The sequence below is a fragment of the Lagopus muta genome, chromosome 18 (assembly GCF_023343835.1).
Source record: "Lagopus muta isolate bLagMut1 chromosome 18, bLagMut1 primary, whole genome shotgun sequence".
NCBI classification, from domain to species: Eukaryota; Metazoa; Chordata; class Aves; order Galliformes; family Phasianidae; genus Lagopus; species Lagopus muta.
Genome location: NC_064450.1, coordinates 5,171,529 through 5,194,039, shown reverse-complemented (window position 1 = coordinate 5,194,039; position 22,511 = coordinate 5,171,529). Strand labels below are relative to the sequence as shown.

Sequence of the window (22,511 nt, the reverse complement as noted above, 5' to 3'; positions counted from 1 at the left end):
AGCAGTAAACTGGTGGAGGGAGCCAGCAGCTGCAGATTCCTCACTTCTTCCATCAGCACTGCTGCTGGCAAGGCTGAGCTGCCCAGGCTGCCTCCCGCCGGCACACTCACTGGACCCTGCTGTTGCATGGTGCTGCAGGGCCGTGCCATGCTCCCCATCCAGCTATCCCTAGGCAGCACACAGTGCCCCCATGGCTGAAGGCAATGCCAAGCTCTGGGAGGCAGGAGTTGGTGTCTCTGTGCCGCAAGGAATTGGTGCAGCCTATGCTGGTAAGTGATGCGCGCCCAGAGCCGTGTGCAGCACTGGCTCCCAGTCCTGCAGAGGTACAGAGGGGTCCTGATGCCCACATGCTGCAGTTTGCATTGCCCTGGGATGCTGCCATGCTCCCAGGGGGGGCACAAACACAGAGAAATGACACCAGGACCACCGCATCATGACAGGGCTCAGAGCACAGGGTGGGCATGGGGCACCTCAGCTACACAGGCAGAGCTCCCACTGCCCTGGGGGTGGAAACTCCCCCTTCCTCCCTGCCCCCCCGTGCATCTCCAGAGCGACAGAGGAAGTTTTCATCCCGGCCGCAGCAGCTGGAGGCCCAAGAAAGTCCTGACATTTCAGAGGAACATTTCAAACAAAGCCACGTTGCTGTGGTGATGGAAGCCGCAGGACGAGTCTGGGGCCACGGCCAGGGATGAGGAGCAGCAGCCCAGCACCAGAGGTGCTGTGGGACACGTCCCTGCCAGCCCCACTGCTACCCATACTGGGGGCCCAGAGCTGGGTGCTGCCATGGGACAGCTGCTCCTGGGGCGAGCTGAGGGTCCCAGCTTGCAAGCAGACCCCATCCCGCTTCTCTGTGCCTTCTCTGTGCCAGTCCTGCTCCCTCCTCCACTCCCCAGCAGTGACCTCAGCCCTGGCCGTGCTGCTCCTGCACCTGCGTGGCAGAGAGCCGGCACGGTGCCTGCTGATGGCTGTAGTGTCTCTGGGCACAGGCGTGCTGATGGCACAGCACGGGAGGTCCCTGTGGGACTGCAGGCAGCGGGCAGCCGGCCGCCCTGGATGTGTGTTTGCCGAGCGCAATGCGGCGTCCTTGGATGACCCTGGCAGAGCAGCCGTGGGCAGGTGCCAAACCCCAGCCCTGGAGCATCCCTTGGCCTCACATCAGCCCTGGCCTCCTCCCTGTCACAGGAGCCGGCAGCTGTGATTCTCACACAGCCTGGGACTGGGTGACTGCATGTGGACCCGGCACCCGTGAGCTTGGCACTGCTGCTCCCTGCCCAGCCCTGCTTGCCTGCCTGCTCCCACTGGTACACAATGCCCTGGGGTTCTTCACGCCTGGCACACTGCTCCTGTCCTACAGCTCCTGAGTACATGGGCAGAAAGCAGCTCCAATTCGAATCCGTGCCAGGTAACAGCCTGGAGAATGGAGCAAAGGGCAAGGGCTGGAGAGGTGCTCCTGGCTCAGGCACAGGAGCTTTGCCCCACCACTGCCCCCGTGCCAGTGCTGCAGAGAAGGCTGTGGAGCAGCAGGATGTCAACACCCAGGCTGGCCAGGGAGCAGCAACCACTGTGTGCTGTTATCCAGAGTCTAAACAGGAGCCCAGTGGCTGCTCTCCATCCTCCAGATGAAGCTCTGTGCAGTGCTGCCATAATGGTCTCAGCAGAACAACATTAAACCTACTGCTGGGCACAGCACAGAACCAGGAGGTGTGTGTCCTGTTGCCTGGGGCCCTGCTCTACACATAGCAGGCCTGGTGACAACAGCCCCCATCCCTATTTGGCACCAGATGGGCTGGGGACTCCTCCCTCCCCAAGGACGGCTGTGCTGCTGATAGAGGTCACAGCTGGAGCAGATGTTCCCTGGAAGGACCCAGGGGCCCCATCTCAGCAGTTAATGAGTGGGAATGTGAGCACTTTACTGTAATTCCAGCAATTATATTGTTCATCTTTGGCAGCCGACACCAGTTGGTGTCCAGTGCCATGGTATCACAATAAGCCACCTTGGCACGGAGACTTGGCAGCACGCCGTGCCTCCAGGCAGCCGGCCAAGGCTGGGCAATAAAGGGCTGCACAGAGAGGTGTGAGGTACGGTAAGGGCCCGCCCCAGGAGTTCCTATCACCCAGCCCTGGTGCACAGGTACCAGCCAGGAGGGGCCATGGCCCTGCAGGAGTGGGAAGCGTGCTCCAGGAGAGCAAGGTGCTTCAGCTGTCCCAAGGAGGGCAGCGAGACACCAGCAGGGAGCCAGGGAGCCCACATACGCTGGGCTCAGAGGGGGGCTCAGCGATGCCCCCCAGGCTGCCCTTCCTGCACTGCCCACCCAGCTGTGCCTGCTGGGTGGTCCCCTGCCGTCCCCAGGGCCATGCAGGAGCGGGGGGCAGTTGCCACCCAGGGGACAGGAGCACGAGCCCTGCTGAGTCATCACTTTGCTGTTCTCATTTTTCCATGGTGCCGTTGTGCAGTTTGCTGGAAGCCAGTTAAGAACCATGACTAATCTGTTCTCAAAACAAGCACAAAGAGACCAGAAAGGTTTGTGCAAACCCCGCGGGGAAGGAGGGCTGAATCACAGCTCGGGGCTGGAGACAGGCGAGCAGCTGGGAGCAGCTGGAAGTGCCCAGGGCAGAGCAGAGCCCGCAGGGAGCACCTGCATGGGCACAGGGTGGGCACAGGGGCTGCCAGGACCCCCACACGCAGTGAAGCTGCAGAGCTGGGGAGCAGTGAGCATCGGGGGTTGAGGAACGTGGGGCCTTCGGGCATCGGGAAACGCAGAGGTGCAGGGTCTGCACTCCCATCCCATGTCCCTGCCCCTGCAGCAGCCACCTGCCCGGGAGGCCCTGGAAAGGAGGCAGCAGGGGTTTGCTCTGGCCGGAATCGGGCATCCATTGATTTGCTGTTATTAAAACCAGAGCTGCTGTCGGGAACTCTGCAGTCTGGCTGCCCTTGCACACGCTTCCTGGAAGGGGCTGTCCCGAGTGCCCTCACGGTCCCACCGAAGCACCTGGTGCAGTCCTTGCCATGGCAAACGGGACATGCAGCTGGACTGCAGGTGGATGAGAGCAGAAGGGAACCCAGTACTCAGCACCTATGGTCCCTCAGCACCCCGGCTGCTGTCCCCAGCTGTGCCAATGCAATGATGCCAGCAGGGGCTGAGGGCAGCCCCATCACCCCACATCTGGTTCTGGTGATAACAAGGGCTCAGCAGCACTCGCTGCCCCTTTCATCTGCTTTGCTGAAGAGGGTTTACTGGAGAGGCGCAGTCATTGCTTCCAGCTTGGCGGGATGAATCACACATTGCAGGAATTCTGCCCAGGGGCTTTTCTGTAAGAGCGGTGGAATTTCGAAACGGCCAGAGGGAAGTCACAGCCCGTGCCCTCCCTGGGTGTGTGCGAACCAACATGCGGAGTGTGTCCCTGCTCCTTGCACAACCGCCCATGCAGGAGGTTCCTGTTCCCACCGCCCACATGTGCGATGCTCCCCTGCTCCTGTGGCCACCTCTGCAGCACTATTGCGGGGCACAGCCCTTCTATGGGCACCCCCTGCCTGGCTTCTCATTGTGGTGCAGGTGCCCCTGCCCCCCCCCCCCCCCCCCGCTGCCCCAGCCGCAGGCGGAGTCCTGGGCTCACCGGCACTGCCCGCGCCCAGTATTGCTCTGACAGCTGTTTGCTGTCATCTCAGCAGATAGACACGGTTCAGGGCCCCTCAGCTGCACTTGCACTCACAAGCAGGTGCTGAGGGAAGGGGAAGTGTTCAGCCCCAGCTGCAGTGGAGCCGCAGTCCCAGCAGCGTTCCCCCTCCACCCAGCAGTCGGTGGCACCGTGGGTGATGGGAGCAGTGGAGGCTGCAGTCGGGGGCAGCTCCCTGCAGAACCCCTGGGTGCCCCCACGAGAGCTGATGCATTGAGCCCAGGTGGGCGGCGGGGCCGTGTGGATGTGGGTTTTTCTCAGTTTCTACACGTTGCAGAAACTCCTTCCCAGTGAGAGCAAAGGGGTTTCTCGATAAAGAGGGAAATACACTCAGAGCAGGAACTGAAACATCACCTTTGAGACTGGCGGCTCTTCCTCTAAGACAGCTTTACAGTAACAGGGCTGCAGGAGCAACGCAGCTGCCCCCAGCCCCATGACCACTACGCATGTCCCCATTTCCATTCTCCAGAACGTGCCCACATGGGTTCATCCCAGCCTCCTCTCCTGCCAGGCATCCCCAGTGCTGCCCTGGCATCTGTGGGGAGCGCTGCGATCCCCAACCTGCACTGAGCCCATCCACCTTGGGGACAACGTGTGGGCATCAGGTGAGTGGGGGCACCAAGGAGCTCCAGCTGGAGAGAGGGCGCTGGCAAACATGGCTGTGCAAAGCTGGCAGGAGCTACTGGAGAGCTGCCCAGAGAGACAGAGACAGGTCCCAAAGAAACAAAAGCAACCCAAGATGAGAAGAGCAAGCAGCCCTGATCATCCCAGAGATGAGTACATTGCTGTGGGGAAGCAGAGATAACATCCTGCTTCCTGGCATCTCCCTTCCTGGACAAAGAGCTGCTGGAGGGTGACACGCTCCAGGAGCAGCCTGCATAGGGATGCACCTTCCCAAGTGCCCCATTCCATACAGATCAGCTCCTGCCATGCTGGGGACGCGGCCCAGTGCTGCAGACTTGCATCCCTGGTACCACCTTGCGTTGGCTGCTGCAACAGCACATCTGCTGCAGGCAGCCCTGGTGCAAGTGGCCCATGTGCAGGGCCCTGTGGGCACGGTGGTGCTTCCCAGCAGTGGTCATGGACTGTGGCAATGGCCACCAGCCACAGCTGCAGCACTGCTTCTGGTTTTTTGCCTGGTGTTTTGCCTGGGTTGGAGGGCTGGTGTTCTGCCTGCCCTGCTTTGCATGTCTGAGGTACCCAGGGCAGGGGGATGCTGGGCATGCATCATACATGGGGTGTATGGGCAGTGCACTGCCACCACACCAACCGCAAGGCCCTGACCCCACAACAGGGTGCACGTGGGGCTGAGCCATGCCCGTTCCATCCCCCTGCCCCAGTGGCATTGAGCACACAGCAATCTCTCTGGTCTCTGCAAGAAGAGAGGTGAGGGGCGAGGACCAGGACACGGCAGGACTTTGGCCATGGGGAACTGCTTTATTTTGTTTTACACTTTCCTGGAAACAAATGGCTGAAGGGGCCACTCCTGCTTTGCTGGGAAGCCACGGCTCTCTCCCCATCTGCCTTTCCAGGATGCTCCATGTCCAGGGACTGCCTACATCTCTCCCAGGAGCTGCTCACAGCCAGATGGTCCCCCCACAGTCACCTCTGGGGCTGCTGACTCCAACATTCCCCCAAACCCAAAAGGGCTCATCTGGCTGTCCCAAGCCCACAGACAGCACTGACCCTCACAGGGCAGAGCAGCCTTGGCCCCATAGGCTGTGCACGGGTCCCCTCCCAGCAGGCAGCACCCACCAGCCCATGGGCTGCAAACCCGCGCCCTGAGGCTGAGCAGCCCCAGCCAGCCCCGTGCATTAGCACCAGGTTGATTTATAGAAATCCGATGGCTGGGGCTGCCAGTGCCTCCTGCCAAACCTCATTAACGGCTGGCCTGGGAGCAAGGCAAACAGCTCATGCAGCAACAAGGAAATCCTTGTTTAAGCATTTCTGGCCATGCATGGCCCTTCCCCTCACACCCCGGGGAGAGAAGAGGTGGAGGAGATGCAAGCCTCGGGCCCAGCTGGCACAGCCTGGGGCAGCCACAAGGAAGGAGGCAGCAGGGAACGCAGCATGGGCTGTGCAGAGTGGGAGCCCCTGGAGGGTTGGAGGCAGCGCAAGCCACGGGGGCACAGCACACGGCTCCTTTCCTCTGCACCCTTGTGGCTCATTGCACTTTGTCTCCGGTCTCTGGTGCAGAACAGCACGGATGGAGCTTCCAGGCAGAGCCTCCTGCCCCTTGGTGTCCCTGCACAGAGCACAGCAGGCACCAGGCACAAGGGTCTGCATGAGGCTGTGTGAGGAAGCACGGGTACCACCACTGTCCTGGGGCAGGGACAGGGCAGCAGCACGGCCATCCCACAGCCCTGGCACCAGCACTCTGCTGAGCAGCCTCAGCAGCCTGCATCCGCTTGCCCCATGTGTGGCGCAGGATCTATTTCATCATCTGGAGAAAAGCATTTACTGCCAATAAACGGGCTAATTAATTCTCCTCAAAGACCTCTCAATTATTCATCTAGGGCCACAGAGAAAACAATTACAGCACTTACCTCAGCCCTGGCGGGGCCGGCACAGCAGCCGGCGTGGGGCTGGGGCTGGCAGCAGGCAGGGCACAACAGGCAGCCAGCACCACTGAGCCCCACACAGCACCCTGCTTCCTTGGGTGCCCTGCCCAGCCAAGACCCTCAGCTGGAGAAGCTGCCCAGGACACTGGGGCTGAGGCTGGTGCCAGCCAGGCTGCCTGCCTGCCCATCCACACTGCTCACACTTGTCCGCCACTCCCAGCAGCAGGGATCAGGTGTGATGGGAATTGATGCTGCCCGCACTGCTCATCACCACAGGACACATCCCAAATCCATTCACGTGCTGACAATTCCCACTGCATCCTCTCCTCCAGGACTGAGACAGCACCTTGTGCCCACCTTGCAGTGGGCTCCTCTCCCCATCTTCACTCAGCTGCCCCACACCTCCCGAACCACAGTGGTGGCTGATGCAGCCCTCAGGGTTCAGGCTGCACCCCAGAAAGAAGCGCTGGGGAGCGCTGGGTGCCCTGCATCCCGCAGGATGGGGCCGTGCTCGGGTCCCCTCGGACTCGGGCATCCCTCCCAGCCCACGCCCGGCTCCTGATGCCGTGTGTGGGGCTGAGTCCCTCCTCCCGCGGCGTCAGCAACACTTTGGGAAGGGAAACACATCGCAGTGCAAACATAGCGGTGCAAGGCCGACCGGGATCCACGTGCAGGGATCCCAGCGCACAGCTGCATCACCCGCGCGGGCACTGCCATCCCTCCGCTCCCCGTGAACCCTCGGATGGGACTCGAAGTTCTCCCCGGGACCGGGCCCGTGCGCTCCTCCCGCGGTGACACCGCTGTCTCTTCTTCCCCAACACCCCGTGGCTGGAACCGGAGGGCACCGGAGCTGCTTCGGAGCTCCCCGCTCGCTGCAGGGGCTGCGCCCGGTCCGGGCCCCCCGCCCGCCGCCCGCCGCGCTCCCACCTGCGCCCGCCTGGGAAGGGTTAAGCGCAGCGCGGCCCCCACCCCCCCAAGGCAGCCAAGGGGCGGGCCTGTCGGGAAGCCGGGATTTCTGCAGTGGTTTTACTGGAAAAGTTGTTGCCGGCGGAGGGAGGGGTCACCGGGCGGCCCCGCGGCCGGCAGGTTGGATGGGGCGCCCGGCGCGGGGCGGCTGCAGTCCGGCGGGCGGCCGAACGAGGCATCGCCGGAGCCCCCCCGGGCCCCTCCCGCGCAGCCCCCGCCGGGCCCGGCTCCCCGTCCGCAGCGGCTCGGGGCTGCCCCAGCCCAGCCCTGGGACCGTTCCACCGGGAGGAACCGGCCTCGGCACGGCAGCGGTGCCCTGGGGGAGAGCGCTGGTGACGAACGGTCGCGCTATGCCGGGATGGGATGGGCGCTGCCGGGAGCTCCCCCAGCGCCAGGTTGGCTCTGGGTTCTGGTTCGTTGGGTGCTGCACGTGTAAGCAGCTGCTGGAGTGCCCCGAAGAGCTTGAACCGACGTGGCACAGGTGGCAGCGCAGCACTACATGGCACGGTGCAGCACCATATGGCACGGCACCATATGGCACAGCATCACATGGCACAGCATGGCACAGCACGGCATCACACAGCACCACATGGCACAGCAGCAGATGGCACAGCAGCAGATGGCACAGCAGCAGATGGCACGGTACAGTACAGCACGGCACCACTCGGCACAGTGCAGCACAGTGCAGCACTGCATGCCCGAGGCCTGGCTGTCCCGAGGCTGGCTAAGCCAGGAGCCCAGCACGTCCCAGCGCTTCCAGGCATCGCTCTGCAGTTCCCGACAGTAGGAAATCACTTGGCTCCACGGTTCCCACAGCTTGGGAATGATTGATACTTGTGCTTTCCCTGCCCACCAGATCCAAGCAGGGCCCTCCAGGCCGGCGGGCTCCAGCACACGGGATGAGTTATCACACCCCGCAGAGCACACGGCGAGGCCACGGGGCCAAGGCAGCGCCGGAGGAAAACACCCTGAGCACATGGCCGGGGCTCCAGTCCCTGACAGGCTCTGCGGCCAGCCCTCCTTGCCCGGCACACTGCAGCCCTGCATAGCACATCCCACAGCTTGCATAGCTGCAGCAGCGCCAGTCCCAAACCAGAGCCTCACGCCACCCAAACCCCACAGCGGCCCCACTGTGGGACCCATCCTCAGCCACAGTGCTAAGAGCTCAGTTGGAGCAGGGCAGCAAATGGGGAGCCCCCACCTCAGAGACCTGCTGGGGGGGACGACGTGCTGAAGCCGTGGCCCCCAGACCCCTACCTCCCAGAGCTGGGGCGGGAAGGGGCCGGGACAGCACCGCCGTGGGCATAGGCACGGCGCCGAGACCCGGCTGCGCCTGGAGCTGCCTGTGGGGCCGGAGGCAGGGGGGAGCCCGGCCCGGCTCCGGGAATCGCCCCGGCGGCTGCCAGCTCCCGTGGCAGGGGGAGGCGTAGGGAAACCCGATCCTCCCCAGCGGGATGCGGGCTCCGTTCCTCAGCCAGGGCTCAGCAACTAATTTTAGCCTCGGGGAGGCACCTTAGTAGCGTGAGCTCAGCCCGCAGCGGCCACATGCTCAGCGGGGCTGGGAGCTGTGGGGACAGGGCTGCCAGGTGGGAGTCACTCACGGCCCATTCCCACCGAGCCCCCTGGCCACCCGCCAGGCACCAGTGGTCCCCATGCTGCACATGTATCTGCGGCCTCGGCTCATCCCCATATGTGGCCATGAGCCCACCGCCCAGGGTCTCCAGGTACCCAGGGCCACAGAGCACCACAAGCAGAGCCCCAGAAGCTCATGGGACACGGGCATTGCCGAGGAGCCTCGCCACGCAGCGGCTGCCATGGAGCTGCCACGTGCCAGGAGCAGCAGCAGGGCGCGATGCGGTCCCCTGCCCACAGCCACGGCTGCGCTCCCCAGCCCCAGGCTGCCCCACGCTTACTGGAAGAGGAAGCTGCTGGGAAGGCAGCGTGTGCGGCAGGGGAGCCTCGGGGAGGAGAGGCGCGGGGAGCCGGCAGAGTGCGGCCGGCCCTGCTCCCAGGTCCAGGGCCAGTAACGGGAAGCGCCTGCTCTCAGTGACGGTAAATCAGATCGGGGAGATTAGAGGCCTTTTTGCCTAATCATGAGCGGCTTGAAGTTGGAGGACAAGTTCCTGGAACAAAGAGGAAATGGAGGCAGTAAATAAAGAAAAACTGTTAACATGTGGCCCTGTGTGTGAAAAACGTCTCCGTGAAGGACTGTTTATGGCTCACTCATCGGCAGGGTGACAGCTGCACTGAGCCGGGGGCTGTGGGGGCTGCAATGCAGGGCCTGGAGTCGGGCGATGAAGGAAAAGGGCAGCGGCAGCACGGGCAGTGCACTGGGGACATGGCACAGGGAGGTGCAAGGGGAGGGATGGACACCTGCACCCAACCCCCAGCGCTGGCTGGAAGCTGCTGAGTGCTACAGGGTGCTCCCTGAAGGACGGCTCCGTCCTGCACAGCATCCCATGTGTGGCCTCCTGCCCGATGGGATGAGGCGGGGGTCTCACTGCCATTCTGTGCACGTGCTCCATTGTGCACCACACGGGTTGATGCCAGCAGCCAGATGCCCACGGATCCCCCTTCTCAGTGCCAGGAAAAAGTGCTGAGCATCGCAGCACTGCCCACAGCTGACACCAGCACGGCCCCAAGCCGCGAGCACCCGGCAGTGCCACAGGACCGCGTGTCAGCTGTTTGCAGGGCAGATGCAGCCAGAAGCTGGAGCCGATTCCCATCAGCAAAGGTCACTCCGTGCCTTTCCCGTCAGCAGCGCAGCAGCAGCCATCGCCATTGAATGCGCAGCTCCGTGTGCGCGCAGAGCCGCAGCACGTGGCCGGCCAGGGGCTGGCAGCCCTGTGCTCCCCGGGATCTGCCAGCGGGGCCGGGGCACGCTGAGCACATTGCACCGAACGGTGCCTGCCCTCAGCCCCAGCCTGCCCCCGGCACAGAGGCGTGGGCTGGGGAGGGTGCTGCGGGCGGGTGCCCCGGGGTCCTTTCGGAGTCCCGAGCGGCAGCAGCGGGGCGACCGGCTGCACTCGGCAGCGCCCACGGGAGAGCTGGGACGGGGACCCCGCCGCGGGCTCGGTGTGCTGCCACGCCGCGGCCCCGCCGGGGGGAGAGCACGGCCGCGGGCAGAGGAGCCGGGCCCGATCCCGGAGTGGACTACGTGCCCCGGGAGCCCTTGCGGCGGGGCGGTCCCGGCGGTCCCGGCGGTCCCGGCGATGCTGGCGGCGCGGGGCGCGGGGGCTGCGCTCCGCCGGGCGCTGTTGCACGGAGCGGGGTCCCGCCGCGGCGGCGCGGCCATGGCGGGGGACGGCGGGACCGGGGGCGGCGCGGGGTCGCTGCGGGGCGGAGCGGCGCTTGGGTGCGTGCGGAGGTCGCGGCCGGGCCCCACTCGGGGGGGGGGGGGGTGCTGTTCCCGGGGCAGGAAGAGGTGGCGGTTCGGGTTCGGTTCGGCGCAGCGGGGGGGGAAAAGGGGGTCAGGGGTGGGCAGCCCCTCCCCAGCAGCACGGACCACCCCTTCGCTCGCTGTCCCCGCAGGCGCCCGCAGCACGTGGTGGATCTGCGCAGCGACACCGTCACGCAGCCCGGCCCCGCTATGCGCAGTGCCATGGCCCGGGCCGCCGTGGGGGACGACGACTACGGCGAAGACCCCACGGTCAACGGTGAGCGCGCGGCCGGCAGCCCTTGCTGCACTGTCACACCCCCCGGGCCGAGCCAAAGGCTGTGCTGGGGAGGAGACGTATGGAGCACTTATGGCTGTAGTGCAGACCTTTTTCCCACCCTTGTTCTGCACGTTTCCTCTATTCAGAGCTGCAGCAGCTGGCTGCGAGGATCTTGGGAATGGAGGATGCCCTTTTTGTACCCACGGCTACAATGGCAAACCTCATTGCAGGTGAGTACCCAGTGCTGCTCTCCCTGCCCTACATCGCTGGGGTTGGTTCATGGCCCCCCAGCAAAGGATGGAGAATGTACAAGCAGTCCCAGACCTCTCTGGGAGAGTCCTGGTCCTGCTCAAAAAGCTGCTATGCTTTCCACCCTAATGGCTGCAGAGGAGAGCTGGGGGAGCGGCAGCTTCCGCACCTCCACCAGGAGCAGACCCTGCATCACACTCAGCCCCATGCACATGAAAGCTGTGGCACTGCAACACCACTCTGGGGCCATTCTCCCTCTACCCACTGCAGATGAGTGACCCCCTTCCTGCCGGGGGGGGGGGGGGGGCACCCAGCCCCACACTCACACGTTGTGCTCGCTCCCCTCTTCCCTCAGTGATGTGCCACTGCCAGCGCAGAGGGGCCCAGCTGCTGCTGGGTGCCCAGGCCCACTTGCACGTCTATGAGCACGGCGGGGCTGCACAGGTGGGTGCTGCGCTGCTGGGGAAGTGAGGGGATGCCCCAGGGCAAACAGCGGCTTGCTGCTGCCCTCCTCTGGCAGCAGGAAGGTCCCCTTCGGGTCAGTGACAACATCACCCGAGCCACGACTGGGGCTGATGGACTGGAGACTGAGGGACAACAGACGGCAGGGCAACCTCCCTCCAGCTCTGCTGCCTGCGCAGGTCGCAGGGGTCCACTCACAGGCTCTGTCAGACCTTCCTGACGGTACTTTGGATCTGGAGCAGCTGGAGCTGGCCATCCGTGAGGCCCATGGCAGCCGCTACCACCCCCGCCCCGAGCTCATCTGCCTGGAGAACACGCACAGCTCAGCAGGCGGCCGGGCGCTGCCTCTCACCTACCTGCAGCAGGTGGGAGCTGCCGGCGGGGCTGGGGGTCCTCACGGCACAGCACAGCTCACAGCAGCTGCGCCCCCACCCAGGTACGCCTGCTGGCTGAGCGCTACGGGCTGCGGGTGCACATGGATGGAGCACGGCTGATGAATGCAGCGGTGGCCCAGGCCGTGGAGCCGGCCCACATCACCCAGCACTGCGACTCCGTGTCCCTTTGCTTCTCCAAGGTGAGTTCACACAGGGAGCCTGGGGTGGGGACACGGTGCTCAGGCTGCGGGCAGCGCTCACACCACCTTCCTGGATCTGCAGGGCCTGGGTGCCCCGGCCGGGGCAGTGCTTGCCGGATGCCGGGCATTTGTGGCGGAGGCCTGGAGGGTGCGGAAGCTGCTGGGAGGAGGGATGAGGCAGGCGGGCGTGCTGGCGGCTGCTGCCCGCGTCGGATTGGAGCAGGCAGAGGAAACACTGCGCAGAGACCACGACAACGCCCGCCGCTTCGCTCAAGGTAACTCAGCTTCCTCGGGACATTTGGTGCCCTCAGCATAAACTCGCTCCCCTGCAGGTTCGGTGCGCAGCTGCAGAGCCGGGTCCTGTTGCGGATGGACGGCAGTGCCTGAGCAGCCTCCTGCTGGAGCACTGAGCTGGCAGCCTGACAGCCTGCACCTCCACAGGCATCCAGGAGCTGAACTCGCCTCTTTGCTCTGTCAGCCTGGCGGCTGTAGAGACGAACATCGTGATGGTGGAAGTGAAGGGGCTGCCCCCAGCAGAGCTCTGCACATACCTGCAGGCAGTGAGCGAGGAGGAGCTGGCTGAGACGGGCTGCACTGTCAGCGTCCTGCTGTTCCCCTGGTCGGAGCACACTGTCCGTGCGGTCTGGCACTGTGATGTCTCAGCCCATGACACTGAGCTCGCTCTGAACAAGCTGGGCTTTGTGGCCAGAAAGTGTCAGGAGAAGCTGGCCCAGGGCCGGGGCCCCGGTCCTCGTGGCACAGGAGAGCACTGAGTGCCTCCTCCCAGCCCCGTGGGAGAGCCATCCCTGCTGGGCTGCAGCAGGCAAGCATGTGGGCTGGGGCAGCTGCTGGCAAAGGGGCTGGGACCTCCCACAGCGTGCTCCAGGCATGTTCCCAACCAGCTGCAGCACCATCTCCACCCCTGCAAGCCAGCATGCAAGCCCAACCCTAGGGAGACCGCAGTTCACAGCTTCCCAAAAGAGCACCACACCTCCTGGGGCAATTTCTTTCCCAGACGTGCCCACAGCTCACACCACCAGCCTGGCCATGCCAAGGCCACTTTCCATCCAGCATGCGCCATCCCAAGCACTCCAGTCCTCAGCCCACAGCAGCTGGGACTGCCACGGCCCACACCACACAGCCAAAGCAGGACAAGCAGCATCCAGGGCCTCTGGGTCATGCTGCACAGGAGCAGCAGGGCAGGAAGAGTTCTCTGCAGCCTTCTGTGCTCAGCACAGTTCTTACTGGTCTAGTGAGGCAACTGAGGTCTAAATAAACATTTTTTGGCAATGCAGAATGTTTTTTTTCCCCCAAAGATGCTCCTCCCCTTACTCTGCAGCACGGATGCTGCCAAGGCCTGGAGGTCTCCATGGAAGGAGAAGTGCTCCTGAGAACATGCAGGTGCCTCCCAGACACAGGAACAGGGCTACTTCCCAGCAGCAGAGCTCCTGTCTGACCAGGGCTGTCCCAGGCACAGCTCTGCCTGCCTGCAGGCAGCTCCTGTAACTGCTGCTGTTGCACCCTGTGACAGTGGCTGTGTTGCTGCAGGGCCCCTCTGTCCCATGTGCACAAAGAGCTGAGTGGTGCTCTCCCTACTGCCTGGCACAGAACTGCCCTCCTCAGGACCCAAACTCTGCCACAGAGCAGCTTCTCTATGCATCAGCTAAGTATGCTCAATAGCTGAGCACAGTTACACGTTCCCAAGATTTCCACCCAGGCAGCACTTATTCCTATTTTATTTTGTATTGGCAATTAGCAGCTTCAAGGAACAAACTTCAACATCCAGTCAGCAGACAGACCCACAGCAGGCAGTCAGCTCTGCTCACCACAGATGGTCCAGCTCAGAGAACATCCACGAAGCACAGGAACACCTCAATGAAGGAATATCATCACTGACACTCGCCTGTGCTAACTGGAGCTCTCCTGCTGTGAGGGCATGCTGCTGGCAGGCTGGGAGGAGCAGTGGAGGCTCATCTGCCCCTTACAGAACCAAAAATGTTATCTTGGAGCAGTAACTGATGTGTGCCACAGGGGCCCCAATGGGCTGGAAAGAGAAAACAAGGACAAGCACAGGGCAGAGTGCATGAAGGCTGTCTGTCACTGCACAGGGCTGAGGTTTCCATCTCCAGTTTGTTCCAACATGTCATCAAGCTCTCGCAATCATGTTCAGAATCACCTGGGATGAGGAACCGAATGCTGTGAATGGTGCCTGGCCCCACAGCGCCTCACGCTGGGGGAAAACACCCATTGCAACTGCCCTCCCTCCCGGCCTGGCAGCTCTGAGCTGTACTCAGGACAGCAAAAGGTGGTGGCTGCAGGAGAGAGCCTCTCCCCCTTACCTGAGTGAGGACATAAGTTTCCTCTGACAACTTCTCAATGATGTCAAAGTGATCCACGCTGGCAAGATCCAACAAAGAGACAGACCAACCAGCTAAGCGCAGAGCCTGTGGACAGATCAGTGCTGGCAGGGGGAACCCCAGCTGGGCCCCACAGCACAGCACGAGCAGTGGCTCAGCAAGGACCAGCATTCTCCCCTGATGAGGGTGGTCATCACATCAGCAGCAGAAATACTACTCTGATACAGCACGTGAGCTCTTCATCATCAGAGCTGACTTGAAGAAAGAGCTGGGCCCAATGGCAAGAAGAGGCACCTTCCCAAAGCAGGAGGCAGTCCTGATTCAGCAGTGCAGCCAGCCCCACTCTCTTCTTTGCAGCTCTGCATTACCAGCTCAGAAATCTCCAAGCCAGAGCCCGCTTAAGGGTTTGCAGAGGGTGCAGAGCAGGTCTAAGTAGGGCAGCCCACACAGCATCCCTGCATAGCTCACCTGGCTGTACTCCTGTGACTGCCTGCGGAACTCCGGGGAGTCGTGCTGGGCCACAGCCACAAGCACCTCACAGGATGCAGCCACAGGCACTGCTTGTGGGACACACAGGATGGGGCTGTTCCTCTGGGCCACTTCCCTGGGGAGGAGACACTGCAGTGACAGCCAGTGTGTGCCTGTGTGCACCCCCACACCCTCAGCAGCATGCACCAGCAAGACAGAGGGTGCAGGGCCTGCATGCATGGGCAGAGCAGGCTGCAAAGCTGCTGGTGTTTGCCCACAGGCTGTGCTGACCAAAGCCACACATGCTCACAAGCTGCCCGTGCCCTTTTCCACATGCTGTCCCTACCGCAGACGGACTCACAGGCTCATGTTCAGTGCATCATTCACGTAGGTGTGCAGAAGGGGCTCCAGGTCATACACACCGCTCACCAGAACAGCTCCTGCAAACACAGATGTGGTGGGTGAGTGGCTCTGCAGTTCAGGCCTCCTCATGCCTAAGTCCCCATGGCTCTAGAGCAATAGAGGGAGGCTGCTGGGCTGCACCAGGAGCTCAGATTCTTCTTCCCCCAGGACATGCAAGATGCAACCAGCTGAAGCAAGTGATCAGCTTAACAGATTGCAGAACAGTAAAGCGGAAGATGCCCGGGTGCAGCCCCCTGGTGCTGAACACCAGCCCTCCAGAACAGGGGTCTCTAAAGGCACTACCTCTGATATCTGGAACCACTCCAAATTCTGTCCAGTCTGTGGACAAGACCATGGCTGCCAGGTGAGCCCCTGCCGAGTGCCCACACAAGTAAATACCCCTAGAGAGAAAGAGCCATAAGCACGAAGAAAGAGCGCGTCACATGCTGGGGACATCCCAGTTGCAGTGCCCCAGGAGCTGCAGACTGGCCATATTTCCCAGTCCACCAACTGAGCCATTGTACAGTGAGAAAGGATTGCAGTCAGTGGTGCTGCACCAAGGCACTGAGGTCTTAATCATAACTCAGGGCTTCTCCACTCTGTTTCTGTCACAGCCACCCCCATGCAATAATCCACCCAGGGAGCAACAGGGACACAATCTGCCTGAGACCAGACAGAAGCAGTAGAGGCTGCTGGCACAGGAAACAGGGACACCAGGCACTGCATGCTGCCCACCTGATCCTGTGGTATTGCTTCACCAGGAAGGCAAGGCTGCGCCGCACCTGGAGCACCATTGCATCCATGTGACCTGAGCAGAGTGCAGAGCCAGATGGGCACCAGGCCATCGGGGGAAGTCATGCCCCCCGTTGGGCCCTGCCTACCTTTGGGAGCGATGTCATAATCCACGGCCACCACTGCAATGCCCTGCGACAGCAGCGCAGGGGCTGCGAAACCTGATGCGTCCTTACTGTGGGGGGGCGGAGAGAGAGAAGCTGCCGAGCTCCAGGGGACAGATAGATGTCCTCATGGAGCTGGCTGGGATGGCCATTGGGTCCAGGATACCAAAGTCTGGGTTTAGTGTTGTTCTCTAGAGAAGGAAGATGTAAAGGAGTCCTGGGAGCTCCCTTCTCGAGGGAGCCCATATCAGAAGTCTGTCTTACCTCAAGCACTGCCAGTATCCACCATGGATGTAGACAAAGACCGGGAAAGCTGCACAGCACAGCACAGGTAAGCACACAGACATGACCTCACCCCCCAGTCACCGCGCTCACCACCTACTTTCTTTAGAGTCCGCAGGAAAATAAATGTCGAGCTTCTCCCCATCCCCATCTCCATAGGGGACATGCAGCGAGGTCTGTGAAGCAGCCTGGGCCTTTTGCGTTCCTGTGGGGCCGGGGGAGAATCATCCCGCAGGCCGTACGCAGCACCGCAGCTCCGTGCTGAGCTCTGCAGGCCCGGGTTGGGGCCGTGCCCACTTCGGTGCCGCCCGCCGGGCCCGGCCGCGCCCCCCCACCTGCGGTCATCACATCGATGTGGGCCTGGATGACGCTCTCGCTGTCCATACGGCGGGACCAGCGGCTGGGCGAGTATTGCTCCTCCAGCTCCTGCGGGCACACGGACGCGGGGCTGCATGGAGGGGGCGGCCGGACCCGGGGCACCGGAGGAGGCTTCAGCCCAGCCAGACCCCGCGCCCCGCACCTCCAGATCCATGTCCTGCCACCGTCCCATCTTCTCTTCAACCACCCAGCTCCGCTGCCGCTGGCGGCCGGGCCGGGGCACTGGGCGGGGCCGCCCCTCAGGCCATTGGCCGCCGGGTGTCGGGTCAGGCCGGGCAGCGGGGCCGGGCAGCGGGGCCGAGCTGAGGCCTCTGACCCAGCGGACGAAGCGATGACGCCAGAGCCTCGCGCGGAGCACGCCGGGAAAGCAGCTCGCTCTGCGGAAGCGCGGCGAGAAATGAGAATTCTCCCGCCTGCGCCCGGATTGGTCGGCGCTGCGGGGATAACTCTGCTCGGATTGGCCGGCGGCGGCGATCCATGGGCGCGAGGCTGTCGCGGATTGGCCGGTCCGGTGGCGCGCGCGCGGGCTGTGAGTCGGTCAGTCGGTCGGTCGGTCGGTCTGTCTGTGAACAGCTGCGCGGCCATGAGCTGTCTGACCGTGCCCGGCGTGCATCCCGGCTCACCCAGCCGCCCGCGTGGGCAGATCCAGGTACCGGTCGGGGCGGGGCCGCTGGGTGCGGGCGGAGCCGGGATTGGTGGGGCCGGGTCCGCTGCGAGGGGATGCCGAGTCCCGGGGCTGCGCGGCACCGGTAATGGAGGGCCGGGCCGGGGGATGGTTCGGTGCCGCGGCTGTGCGGGGCGACGGGGCGGCCGTGCCGGGCCGGGTGGGGGCTGAAGCGCTGCAGCGGGGCGATGGCGGTCCGGCACCTCATCACTGACCGTGTGGCTCTGTCTCCAGGTGATCTTCGGCCCCATGTTCTCTGGGAAGAGGTAAGGCGGGGCGGGATGGGATGTGCTGGGCTGCAGCAGGCTGTGGCTGGGTCTGCTGACTCCTGCTCTCGCAGCACAGAGCTCATGCGGCGCGTGCGGCGCTTCCAGCTTGCTCAGTACCGGTGTCTGCTGGTAAAATACGCCAAGGACACCCGCTACTGCACCACCGGCGTCTCCACACATGACAGGTGGGCTATGGGCAGGAGGATCTGTGCCCGTGGACCTGTGGCTGGGCTGCCTGGCTCATCCTCTCCTTCTGCTCCCCTTCAGGAACACTATGGAGGCCCGCCCTGCCTGTGCCCTTAAGGATGTGTACCAGGAGGCTCTGGGCTCTGCAGTCATTGGCATCGATGAAGGGCAGTTTGTAAGTGTGTGGCCTGGGGTGTGCACTGCTAGACCTGGAGCAGAGCATTGCTCTTTCTTCCTCCTGAAGCTGCTGTTTCTGTACCTCTTGTAGTTCCCAGACATTGTGGAGTTCTGTGAAAAGATGGCCAACGCTGGGAAAACCATCATTGTTGCTGCTCTTGATGGGACTTTCCAGAGAAAGGTAAAAATGCTTTAGTTTTAGTACAGCAGCTGCACTGGGAACCTCAACCAACAATACAGCCTCTGTCTCGATGCAGGCTTTTGGGAGCATCCTGAACCTGGTCCCGCTGGCTGAGAGCGTAGTGAAGCTGAACGCTGTGTGCATGGAGTGCTACCGAGAGGCCTCCTACACAAAGAGGCTGGGAGCAGAGAGGGAGGTAAGTTCCCTTGGAACACAAAGCACTATAGCAGCTCCACCTTGCCAGCTCTGCTAGTCTAGAAAGGATCTTCTCAGGTAAGCTGATCTCTGCAGAGTCATTCTGATTTCCTTGATAGGTTGAAGTGATTGGAGGAGCAGACAAATACCACTCTGTCTGCCGAGCTTGCTACTTCCAGAAGAGGCCTCAACAGCTTGGGTCAGAAAACAAGGAGAACGTGCCCATGGAGGTGAAGCAGCTGGATATGCCAGCCTCACGGAAGATCTTTGCTTCTTGATTGCTGCACTCCGGTGTGGGGGGGGGAGGGAGAGGATACAAGGAAAGAAGCTAAAAGTTGCAGCTCCTGGACTTCAGATCTGGCTTCCCCCCCCTTTATCAAAACTGTTAAATGCCATAGCTCTACCTGCCAAACCAAGCTGCTCTTCCTCTGCTCCAAGTGCCAGGAAGGAGGGCAATCAGCTGGACCTGATGGCAGGGAGAGCTGAAAACAGAGTCTGACTAAAAGGGAGTTGCTTTCCCAGAACGTGGAAAAAAGATTTAATTACTGATGCTGCCATACAAACATGCTGGAAAGCTGCCACACCAACCCAGGCTGTGGGGCACTGACAACTTGCCTGGTCTGCCCTCCTGCTCCTGGCACATGTTCAGACTCGCCACCGGTAGCCAGGTCACTTGCCTGCAAACAGCCTTTTCCGTGTGCTGCTGCTAAATTCTGGGTTTCTTATGACAGCAGACAGTAACCTGGCTTCTGAAAGCCACTTCCTTTTTAATACAGCCTGAGGAGATGCCCCTTCCCTTTCTATGCAACAGTGGCACAACTTCAACTGACACAGAGCAGCAGCCTGGCCCTTTGCAGTCTCTTAACAATTGTGTATAGCCAATTAGCTTGCTGTTAAATTTGCTGTAAATACATGTTTTTTTGTTTTTGTTTTGTTTTTAAATGGAGGAGGGAAGAAGGAAGGCTTGTCAGCCTGACTCCTAGGCTCATTCTAGCCTTTGAAATTAAAAAGGATTTTCTACACAAGTTCAAGCTACATGCAGCCACTTCATAGGGCTTAAGTGACCTGAGGAAGTTTGGGGGAATTGGGAATTAAACTGTAGAGAGTTGGGCTACTGTTCCTCTGAAGATCCAGCGACCTGGGAACGGGTCTCTCCTTTGTATAAAGTGCTTTTTCTCATCAGATTCCTTGAGCTCTGAGCAGTAGCTCTTGGTTCTGTTTGGGCTTCGTCAATCCTCTCTCAAACACAGTGCTCTCTACAATACTTGTTTACTACTGTGCTGAGGAGCAGGCAGCTGCCCTCAAAGACTCTGAAACCTCACTTCCTTTGTGTTAACTAAAGCAATTACAGTCATGGTGTTCACAAACCCTTGTCAGGCCTGGGCCTTCCTTTTAGGCATGAGGAACAGGCAGTAGTGCTTGTATTCTAGATTAATAAATAACTTAATAAAATTGCCTGTGTCTTTCCTGCTCACAAAGCAGCAGTGTGTGCTGGCTGCTGGTCACACGGCACTGATGTTGCTCAGGCTGTCCTGAGGAGCAGCAAGCCTTGCTAAAAATAGGTGCTGGCGTGAGCTTGTTGTTGATAGCACAACAGGCACCAGCTCCACAGCTGCCCCCCAGAACCCCTCCAGCACACAGCACAGGGGAAGAACCCAGTTCTTCAGAGAAGAAACACAGGTGGTGGCTAGGTGAAAAAGTTTATTCCGTTTCTACAGTGATAAAGGCATAGCTGAATATCAGCCCCAGCAGCTACAGCTCACATACCTCACACTGCTGCTGGGAACAGCTTCACAACAGGCACAGCAGCACACAACCTGAGACAAAGCCACGGCCCACGCGGAGGCACAGCATGGCACCCAGCCTGGGGCAGTGGCTGCTGAGCAGGGCACGGCTCGGACAGCAGTGAGCAGGGCATGGGGAGACCCAGCAGGGTTCAGTGGGAGACAGACACAGGGTCTGCAGTTGGCAGGGAGATGCTCTGGGGGAAGGGAGCTGCCCTGCTGTGAGCCCAGCACCCACCACTCCCACAGATCCCAAACCACTGAGTGCCAGCTGCTCCCATGCAGGCTCTGGGGAAGGCACAGCACAAAGGTGCATATTCAGAAGATGAGGCTTTGGCATCAAGCTCAGCCAGCAGCAGCTGAAGGAGGAGAGGAAGGCACGCAAACCCAGTGGCAGGCAGGAGCTGGACTGCACCATGCAGCTGTGCTGGGACAGATGCTACAGCAGTTAAAGGTGGCACCTGGGGACTGCAGTCAGCAGAGTTGGCCAAGGCAGCAGCACCGGAAGGGAACAAGGGGTGCTCACCATTACTCCCCCAAAGGCACAGCAGTGAGGCTCGGGCTCTGCCATTCCAGAGCACCAACCCCCCACCCCCCAGGGGAGCTGGCTGTGCACAGCAGGTTCTACTCAGCCATCACTGCTTCACAGCAGGGAGCACACAGCCCCACCACAGGCACCAGGCCCTACCCTCTGCCCTGGCATCCACCCAACCCCCAGTGGTCTTCACACAAAGCAACCATCACCCTCCTGCCCTCTTCCCCATTCAAGTTATAGGTCCCTCCCTTCCCACCCCACGAGAGAAAATTGCACTTGTACAGCCATCCCTGTGGGCCGGACTCAGTACACCGGTGGTGGCTGGTAGCCCTCGGTGGCATCTGTGGTCTGGGTGAAGGGCGGCTGCTGGTAGCTGTCGTGGCTGATGTTGGGGTAACTGGAGTACGGCGTGGAGACCTCTGACGAGGGGTCAACGTAGCTGTGCGCAAAGTCCTCCACCCCCATCTTATACCGCTTGTAGGCGAAGGCGATCAGGAGACCCTGCAGAAAGCAGAGCCCGTCAGAGCCCGGCACGAAGCAGAAGACCCCTGCAGAGCCCCCCCAGCACTCACCCATGAGAAGATAGAGAAGAAGCTGAAGGTGATGGCAGCACGCGCCGAGTCAGCCACGATGTGTACATCCTCATCGTGCGTCCAGGCCCACTGGTTGGTCAGGAAGCAGAAGCCGACAAACCAAAGGAAGGTCCAGAGCCCTGCAGGGGGAAGCAGGCGTGAGGGCTGCATCCTGCTGCTGCCAGAGCCCTGCTGCTCCCGGAACCCCGCCGCTCCCCGGGGCTGGCAGCACACGGCCTGCAGGCACCGTGCCAGCAGCAGCTCCCTGCGCCAGGCACCGCGCAGCCACGTCATGGGACCGCCATTGCCAGGAGCTCGGCCCAGGCCTTACCCGAGAAGCCGAGGTCGGCCAGCACCAGGTACTTGCGGTCGGTGGCGTTGCTGATCTGCGGGAAGTAGGCGTCCACCATGAAGAAGAAAATGCAGGCCAGGAAGGCGAGCACGCCGATGCCGATGCCGTAGCGGCAGGCGTCCTCGTTGCGGTTGAAGACGCAGTAGAGCTGCGAGGAGCGGGGCGAGTTGGTGTAGCCCTCCCCGACCAGGCAGGCGAACACGATCAGGGCGAACACCTGCGGGGCGGCAGCGGCGGCGTCAGGGGGCGGCCTCGGAGCAGAGGGGCCCCGTCGGGGGCTGCCCGAGCCCCGCACCGCCCCGAGCTCAGCTGAGTACCCCGTGACTATGGCCGGGCACGGGGGGAAGGCCGCGGGAAGGAAAGGGAAGGCTGCAGGAAGGGAAGCACAGCCGCACCGGGCCGGACCGGGCCTCGGAGACGGGGGAAAAGGGAAAGGGAAAGAGAAGGGAAGGCCGAGTTCGGCCGCACGACACAGCAGCGCAGGGCCGCCCCGGCCGCACTCACCGCGCTGGCGATACGCGCCAAGACCTGCGGCTGCTGCACGAAGCGCACCGGGTCGAAGGCACCGCCGGCTTTGGCCGCCCCGTACGCGCCGCCGCCCTCCATCGCGCCGCCGCCGCCGCGCTACGGCCGCTCCTGCGCGGCACCGCCCCGAGAGGGCCGGGCGCTG

At 62.1% G+C, this 22,511-nt stretch overlaps 4 protein-coding genes across 4 annotated transcripts; 2 read left to right on the top strand and 2 right to left on the bottom strand.

The window, feature by feature from the left end:
- The first annotated feature begins 10,414 nt into the window (after positions 1–10,414).
- Positions 10,415–13,768, top strand: LOC125702258 (uncharacterized). Its single transcript, XM_048965290.1, has 8 exons — positions 10,415–10,557; positions 10,734–10,858; positions 11,005–11,088; positions 11,463–11,551; positions 11,749–11,934; positions 12,006–12,143; positions 12,226–12,418; positions 12,585–13,768. The coding sequence occupies exons 1-8, from the start codon at positions 10,415–10,417 to the stop codon at positions 12,914–12,916; spliced, it is 1,290 nt and encodes a 429-aa protein (XP_048821247.1). The 3' UTR covers positions 12,917–13,768.
- A 93-nt stretch (positions 13,769–13,861) lies between these two features.
- On the bottom strand, positions 13,862–17,251 carry AFMID (arylformamidase). The gene is made up of 11 exons (XM_048965311.1): positions 17,069–17,251; positions 16,884–16,974; positions 16,649–16,753; positions 16,531–16,579; positions 16,252–16,337; positions 16,106–16,178; positions 15,674–15,771; positions 15,330–15,408; positions 14,969–15,104; positions 14,483–14,587; positions 13,862–14,319 (listed from the first exon to the last, which is right to left on the bottom strand). Exons 1-11 carry the CDS (start codon positions 17,096–17,098, stop codon positions 14,290–14,292), a joined length of 882 nt encoding a protein of 293 aa, XP_048821268.1. The 5' UTR covers positions 17,099–17,251; the 3' UTR covers positions 13,862–14,289.
- Positions 17,252–17,257: 6 nt separating this feature from the next.
- Positions 17,258–19,568, top strand: TK1 (thymidine kinase 1). The gene is made up of 7 exons (XM_048965322.1): positions 17,258–17,575; positions 17,825–17,856; positions 17,931–18,044; positions 18,127–18,220; positions 18,314–18,403; positions 18,480–18,599; positions 18,718–19,568. The coding sequence occupies exons 1-7, from the start codon at positions 17,258–17,260 to the stop codon at positions 18,874–18,876; spliced, it is 927 nt and encodes a 308-aa protein (XP_048821279.1). The 3' UTR covers positions 18,877–19,568.
- A 713-nt stretch (positions 19,569–20,281) lies between these two features.
- On the bottom strand, positions 20,282–22,505 carry SYNGR2 (synaptogyrin 2). Its single transcript, XM_048965317.1, has 4 exons — positions 22,346–22,505; positions 21,821–22,058; positions 21,490–21,629; positions 20,282–21,418 (listed from the first exon to the last, which is right to left on the bottom strand). Exons 1-4 carry the CDS (start codon positions 22,445–22,447, stop codon positions 21,221–21,223), a joined length of 678 nt encoding a protein of 225 aa, XP_048821274.1. The 5' UTR covers positions 22,448–22,505; the 3' UTR covers positions 20,282–21,220.
- Positions 22,506–22,511: the final 6 nt, after the last annotated feature.